An 8,467-nucleotide genomic window follows, 5' to 3' on the forward strand; every position below is an offset into this window, starting at 1 on the left:
CGGGGAAGTTGCCGGCCGGCCAGCCCGCCCAGTTGGGTCGCAGCCGCGGGCGAATTTCATGGCCCGCGGCGAACGCGGGGCTGGAGCCGGCGCGGGCGAGTCCCCGCGCTCCCCCTCCCGCGGGGATCCCCCGCGCCCACTCCCTTCCGCTCGCCGGGTTTTCCGATGTTCGCTGAGCCCCTTGCCGCCGTCGCCCTCTCGCCGCAGCTTGCCCCTCGGAGCCGCCGCCTGAGTCCGGGAGGAGAGAATGACCGAGGTGCTGTGGCCGGCTGTCCCCAACGGGACGGACGCTGCCTTCTTGGCCGGCCCGGGCTCTCCCTGGGGGAACAGCACTGTCGCCTCCACTGCAGCGGTCGCTGGCCCCTTCAAATGCGCCCTGACCAAGACGGGCTTCCAGTTCTACTACCTGCCGGCTGTCTACATCTTGGTGTTTATCATCGGCTTCCTGGGCAACAGCGTGGCCATCTGGATGTTCGTCTTCCATATGAAGCCCTGGAGCGGCATCTCGGTGTACATGTTCAACCTGGCTCTGGCCGACTTCTTGTACGTGCTCACTCTGCCAGCCCTCATCTTCTACTACTTCAATAAGACGGACTGGATCTTCGGGGACGCCATGTGCAAACTGCAGAGGTTCATCTTCCATGTGAACCTCTATGGCAGCATCTTGTTCCTGACGTGCATCAGTGCGCACCGGTACAGCGGGGTGGTGTACCCGCTCAAGTCCTTGGGCAGGCTCAAGAAGAAGAACGCGGTCTACATCAGCGTGCTGGTGTGGCTCATCGTGGTGGCGGCGATCTCCCCTATCCTCTTCTACTCGGGCACCGGGGTCCGGAAAAATAAAACCATCACCTGCTATGACACCACCTCAGACGAGTACCTGCGAAGTTATTTCATCTACAGCATGTGCACCACCGTGGCCATGTTCTGTGTCCCCTTGGTGCTGATTCTGGGCTGTTATGGATTAATTGTGAGAGCTTTGATTTACAAAGACCTGGACAACTCTCCTCTGAGGAGAAAATCGATTTACCTGGTTATTATTGTACTGACTGTTTTTGGTGTGTCTTACATCCCTTTCCATGTGATGAAAACGATGAACTTGAGGGCCCGGCTGGATTTTCAGACCCCAGCAATGTGTGCTTTCAATGACAGGGTTTATGCCACTTATCAGGTAACAAGAGGTCTAGCAAGTCTCAACAGTTGTGTGGACCCCATTCTCTATTTCTTGGCAGGAGACACTTTCAGAAGGAGACTCTCACGGGCGACCAGGAAAGCTTCCAGAAGAAGTGAGGCAAATTTGCAATCCAAGAGTGAAGACATGACCCTAAATATTTTATCTGAGTTCAAGCAGAATGGAGATACAAGCTTGTGAAGGCACAGGAATCCCCAAACCTCACTTTTGTAACATGGTAGGATGCTTAACAGAGCCAAGTGCTTTTTTCCCCCTTTTAAGTTGCTAGCAAGTTTAGAGAAAATTCAAACTAAGAGAGTAGTGAGTTGAAAAAAAAAATAGTAGAAATGCCCACATCCACACTTAACTTGTTGGGGTTTGCTTTCAAAGTCTCCTTTCTGTCTGACTAGAAGTATATATGATAGAACAATACTGCTTAGTTAAACATTTACTTTCTCTTCTGCCTTTAAAATTTACAAGCTTTTCTGTTTAAAGGGTGTGTGCATATAAGTACTGGGACTATTTTGATCTTAGTAATTTCTCCAAGAAAACTAGCCACCTGAATTATAGTTTGTGATTTGTTTAACCTTTCTTGTTTTTAATAATCTATGGTAGGAACAAATTGAAAATCCACATTCTCAAAAATATTTAGCACAGAATAGCAAAATACTAAATTCAGTTCATTCAATATCAGATGAACAGATCTCTGAGCTGGATGTCTTTCAGTGTCTTACAACTGTAGATGACAGCTGACTGAGTTTCTTCAGGGAATTTAATAGAAAAGTAAAGTCAATGGATTTAATAGCCTGAAAAATGATTGTTTTCCAGTTATTTCTGGCAAACTACCCAGTATACATTGGTTGCTAAATGTTTGATAGTGGAAGCCTGCATATACTATCTTACTGGTAAAATGCATTCAAACTCATTAAAGTGCATGTATTTTCCTTGTAAACACCATGAACTCTCTTAGACTTCTGTGATAAAGAGCATTTATTTGCACCACTGCTGTGCAGTGCCTTTAAGACTTTGTTTGTGTTCCAGAGCAAGTGCTCATTCACATCTGTATAAACAATTTAAAAAGCACAGATAAATTAAAGACCAAAGCTTGAGTAAAGTTGAATAACTGTTAGCAAGTTGAGGGATGTTGAGCAGGAGGATGGTATTTCAGAAAAGGAGTGGTTGACAATCATCCACAACACAGAGCCTAGAAGTATATTCTCAAATGTATGTTGCAACTAGGGGTGGACAGAGACATAATAGAATAATGACTTTAGGTTAAATTAAACTCCTGGTGGAAAAGGCTTTTGATGCTTCTTCAAAGTGTTTGTAAATATTAAAGGCAATATGAAAAGAAGTAGGCAGAATTCGTATAGGTTGCATTGATAGAATGGGAAGTTACAATCTTTGAATGAATCTTACATCATAACATTTAAAGAAAAAAACATATATATGGAAAGAAAAATAAGGAGAATTAAATTTAAGTACCTAAGGTACTACAACACTGAAAAGTGAGCTGTAGAAGAGAAGACTACTGGTTAGTTTGTTCTTTTATATTTGTTCTCTGTCAGGTGTTAGTGAAAAACTTGTAATATGCTTCAACAACTTTAACAATTTTCAATGAATATTGAATTGCTGCATTTCTAATCCTTCAGATGGTCATATTCTATATAATGAGAAAAATGAGGTTAGGTAATACAGTTAATAACCCCAAACAAATAAATCAAGTGCCAAAGGCTTTTTAATTTTTAAAGCAAGACCCTGTAAAGTCATCATCAGAGTTTGCAACTGATGGTGGAGTTAACTTGTTTGAAAGCACTTTATAAGTAAAGCAATATGGAGCTTTATGTTAAGACAAGAAAGAACTCTAGTGCCCCTCAGAACAAAATGATAGGAAATTCAGGGCTTGATTTCAGTTTTTATAATGCCTGGGTAGATTGAAGATTTGTGAGAACTTCAGAGTTGCTTCAATTTACCCAATCTCTAGCCACTAAGATCAATGAAGAAAAGCTGTGTTTAGCCTTCCTAAACAGTTGTTTTTTTACATGTTCAATCTTAATGAATAGGCTTACAGAAATCAAATCAAGAATAAACCTACCATACCTCCTCATTTTGAGGAGAGGGTTAGCAAAGTTCTCATTTGGTCATGCTCATACAATATTTTCTGTTTTAAAATACTAAAAGAGAAAATCTGAAATATGTCATTACTATATTGACCCTGTCAAACGTGTTCATTGTGGCAAGATCAATACCATTAAACTGACCAAGATGGAAATTATAGAGCCTGTACCATACTTGAACTAACAGCTTAAAGACACACATTTCTATATTTCCTCACCATTTACTTTAGTTTTCTTTCTTTTAGGTCTCAGGATGCCCAGCTTGGTTTAGGATATGTGTTAAGTACATTGTTTCAGCTTCTAGAGAGCTTTCTTTGGGAGTGTGGATCCAGTGAGGAGGTGCACAGTGACTAGAAATGCCCTTTTAGTACTTGGCATGTTTTTTCCAAAGTGTTTCTTCTTTAGCTTCGTACATGATGTTGTTGACATTGATGACCTGTGAATGCATGCCAAATAGTAACAAGAATGATCTTGCCAACTCCTTCCAGGCCAAAAGAAGTCTCTGGGAAGATCTATGCTAATAGTGAAAACATACAGAGGGTCAGGACAAAGCAGTGATCTATTGGCTGGAAAGCTAATTCATGCCATATGATAATATAAGTATTTTAATAATAAAGGAAGAAATCTTGGCATTTGGATAAAAGATTAGCTAAAATTATAGAACTTATCATTTAACTTAATTGCACACTACAAACATATTTTAATGCCAAGTTCAAAGTGTTGTATTGCTTACAAATTGCCATCTTTAACTCTTTAAACACCAATTTGTGTTTACACTGAAATGCTAAAAAGACAAACTAAGAAGAAATATAGCATGCAAGTCAAGATTAAGAATTAAAAACATGACGTTGCCACTCAGCCAGCTGTGGGACTCTTGACCCTTTCAAGACCACTCATCATGGATTAAAAAGGTTGGATGACATCCATTTGTTGTGGGGTACGGGGTGCGGGAAAGCATGAAAAATAGACAGCAAGAAGTGCATGAAATCTGCTACCGTTATTTTCAGGACTCTTCAATCCAATCCTTGGCTAAAAATTCCTACAAGGTTCACTAATTGTGATGTCGACCTATGACCTGTAAGTTGTCTCAATCTACCAGACTGGACACTAAACTGTCTTTGGATACTATAGATGTCAATGCTTATTACAGCTGGAATTCCACTAGTGACAATACTTAAAGATGTGATACTAATTAGGATCTATTGAAATGTTAACTTTGCTGGTCAAATTATAACTATCATAACTGTATTTATTGATGAAGCTTACAGTCCTTCAGTTGTACAGATTGAAAAACTTTCTTGAAAGATCCAACAAACTGATGTAAATTCTATTTATTACACTGTATAATACTAATGTGTTAAACTGGTGTATTTTACATAATATATGAATGCGTAGACAAAATGAGAGTTGTATATTATGATGCTTTTCAAATATCAGTATCCTGAAATATTTGTCTTCAAATATGTTTTGTCTAAAATATGAAAATGTTTTGTGATATGAGTGAGTAGTTTTCCCTAGAAATACTTTTGCATGTTTACCTTTTTATTTTGGGTTCTTTCTATATAGACACAATTTAGTGTCAGAGTATATTAATCAATAGTAAATATAAAATATCTTAGTGAGATGGGGTCTTTATTGTCTACATTTTATATATATTATAGAAAGGTTTATATTGTCTTTTCGGGAGGTTTAGAATTTTGCCCCAAATGCAAAGCTTCCCTTTTCAAATGCAAAAGCCTTGTCTTAAATTCAAAGGTGATCTCTGATGTTTTAAAAGTCTAGTGGGATGGGCATTATAGATACAGCATTAGATTTTAAGGAAAAAATTTTGGGAAATGGGGCGAGGAAAAGGCAGCTGGTACAATCAGTTACTGCTACTCAGTTTTACTTAAATTTTTGCATTGTATTTCTTCTTAAGGTGAAATAGTATAATCTTAATTTTTTTGAGATGGAATTTTTAAGTAACACACTACCAGCAAGTTCAACACTGCTATTGATTTCAGTCTTTTTTTTCTTTGTTCAATTGATAACTTTAATTATAATTTTTATAGTTATAACTATTTTATTTGGCTGCTTAATTCTGTTACAGTTTTTTATTCTGTTGTACATTGTATTATAGACATCACAAATTAATATGAAGGTCAATATATGTTACATATCAAAATTTGTGAATTTGAATTATAGTATGTTTTAGTGCTTTTGCAAAAAAATGTTTATTTTTATATTATCTGTGATTTTAATATAGATAATTGGACTAGAATTCTTTTGAGTAATAGTGCCATTGAATGAGTGGTATGGAAACAGTGTTACTTGACATTTTGAGCTTTCTCAGGTTTATCTAAATCAGTGGTACCTTAAAATCCAGACTAATTGTGCATAGTTGTGTTTTTAAGGAAAGTACATTTCCTATAGTAGCACAGTATGGTTTGCATGCTGGAGTATGCAAAGTCTTGTATGTTTGTGTGTATGTGTGTGTGTGTGTGTGTGTGTGTGTGTCTAAGGCATGGCAGCCAACTTTGTATCTGCTATTTATAGTACCAGCACAGCTTCTTGATTGTGGCCACTAAAATTGTACTTACCATTGACAATTAAAACTGAAAAAGACTCAATAAAACTATGAAACATGGTTTGATGGCTTCTGTGTTATTACAGTGTTAATATTTACAAGTTTCCCCAAATTTTAACTCATAATATTATACAGACTGGCAAGTACTGTAGAACACATTGAACTAACCCAGGTGTTTCTTTAGGTGCAAACTGGGCTGTAAAACTATAGTGGTCAAGGAAAAATCCTAGTGCAAGATAATAAGATCATCATTGTTTAATATTTAATTGTTAATAGAAATGTGATCTAATTATTTAAAACAAAATACTGAATGCTCCCTTAATGCGTGCTTCTCATACTAGTATTATGTGTTTAAAATGTTGGCTGTAATCTTTTCTCATCTAATTTTTAATTCATGGAGGTAATCATACTAATAATTCTTTGTGATTTCTGTTTATTAGCCTACATTGCCTGCTTCTCCGGGGTTTAACTCCATAATTAGCTGTGCTATCCAGACTTCATCTCAGAAAGCTCACTTATTAACATCAGCTTTGGTAGAGGTTTTTTGTGTGTGTGTATGTGTGTATGTATGTATGTGCTGGGGGGAGGTGTTTAGTGCATACATGGAGATCATACAGATAATTTTCTTTCTGATTTAAGAACAATTCACCCTAAAGCTTTGAGCACCTTTTGATTTTCTAAATCACTTAAGGATTAGAATCAAAGACCCTTTTCTCTCCACAAGTTAATACACATTTTAATTCCCTCTCTTACTTTAATGAACTGGAAAATTTATTTTCTCTTTTTATGAGGTTTAGGATTTTCCCCCAAATATGGTCAGAGCTTCCATTTCCAAATAGATAGAGCTTGTCTAAATTCAAAGTAGATCTATTATGGTTTAGAAGTCTGATGGGATGGGGCATTATAGACACAACAGATGTCACTAGAAATCCATGTTAATGTTAACACTGTGCTTATTTGCTTAACCCTGCACGGTTATATTGCTTTGGGCTGGACCCAGGGACTTATATCCTCAGCCGGGATGGCTGCTGGGACCAACAGCCCAAACAGCAGCTGTGGATAGAGTCAGGCCCCTGGGCTGGGATCTGACAGTACTGCAGCCCCTTGGGAATGGAACTGACTATAGGAGGCAAGTGGAGGCTTTTGGTACTTCAAAGAGGGAAAAAATGCACTGCTTGTCCAGATTACCTGATAGGGAGAAATAGCCTGTGTGAAGGTAGAAAATTCTTGATGATAGACTAAAACAGATAGAGACCTTGGAAATGATCCATTTCCATCACCTTGGTTTTCAGGTGAAAGCAAAATTTTCACATTCAAGGGTGGAGCTAGCAAAGAACACAGTGTTTTCACGTCTACTAAAACATTCCTCCCACATCCCAAGATTCTTCAAACTGTGAATCTTGACCCATTAATGGGTCATGAAATCAGGATGGTGAATTATGATCTAAAAAACTGAAATAGAATAGAATAAAATAGAGTCCCTAACTCAATGAGTAAGGCTTTTGTGGCTTTAATTTCAGACACAGATACTCACACATCACAATGCATGTATGTATATTTACATATACTTATGCCCTGTGTCACAGTGGACATTTTATTTCCTATCCTGGACATGGTCAAAAAAGTTTGAAAATTCTCCACTACTCAGAAAAAGAAGGCATGGAGTCAAAGGAATGGAGGATTTTAAGAGATTGTTTTTCAAAACTTTTAAAAATAAATGCAAAGGTATTTGGTTGTTAATTTTGTTACCTGCGCTCATTCTTTTTTCTTTTAATGTTATTCTCTTCTGAAGATTCCATTCAGAATTTCCAAAGGAATTATTAAAGCTGCATTTAGCCTACATCTAAGGATGGCTATTTGCAGGCAAAGATAGTATAATTGAAACCCAGATTTGTGTAAATGTTGATAGCTTAATTCAACATTATTTTCTCTGGTTTGAATAGTTACCAGCAAAAGAGCAAACTGTCGTGTTTAAGAGCACCAACTTTGCAGTCAAAAAGCCTTAAGTTTGAGCCCACTTATACTACTTACTACTTGTGAGTCCTGGACAAGTTATTTAAGCCCTCTTTGTTGTGTGTTCCTCAACTATAAAATGGGTTTAATAATATGCAGCTCATAGGATGTTGGAAGAATTAAATAAAATATGCAAAGCATACCACACAATACATATCAATAAATGGTAGATATGCCATTTTTGAAACCACTAAGGATTTTGCCACTCTATTTGCTATTTTGTTGTTGCTATTATTGTTCTTTCTATTGTCTTCTTTCATTCCATGGAGGCTTTGTGGTTCTCCTAGAAATTCATGTTGTTGGATTGAGAGATTGTTCGGGTGCATCTAATATCATTCTTCTGGACTCTCCATTGAATGTCTGAGGTCACATAATTATCAAGTATTCAACTTTTTGATGCTTTGCACTGTAACATGCACTGTGTGGGACAAAGATGCATATGACATAGTATGTACAGCTAAAAATATATTATAAGAAGTGTTTGCTTTCTGATCTCTTTAGCTGGGCCTCACCTCTCAGGTTCCTGGTTAATTTTCAGTCACCACAGTCCAAAATCTGGTTTTCTGATTTGCAGATCCAGAAACTTGATTCTAATAGTTCATC

At 37.7% G+C, this 8,467-nt stretch overlaps 1 protein-coding gene across 1 annotated transcript; it reads left to right on the plus strand.

The window, feature by feature from the left end:
- The first annotated feature begins 246 nt into the window (after window positions 1-246).
- Window positions 247-5,911, plus strand: P2RY1 (purinergic receptor P2Y1). The gene is made up of 2 exons (XM_045539507.1): window positions 247-1,406; window positions 3,531-5,911. The coding sequence occupies exon 1, from the start codon at window positions 248-250 to the stop codon at window positions 1,367-1,369; it is 1,122 nt and encodes a 373-aa protein (XP_045395463.1). The 5' UTR covers window position 247; the 3' UTR covers window positions 1,370-1,406; window positions 3,531-5,911.
- Window positions 5,912-8,467: the final 2,556 nt, after the last annotated feature.

Source organism: Lemur catta, chromosome 1 (genome assembly GCF_020740605.2).
Source record: "Lemur catta isolate mLemCat1 chromosome 1, mLemCat1.pri, whole genome shotgun sequence".
Taxonomy (NCBI): Eukaryota; Metazoa; Chordata; class Mammalia; order Primates; family Lemuridae; genus Lemur; species Lemur catta.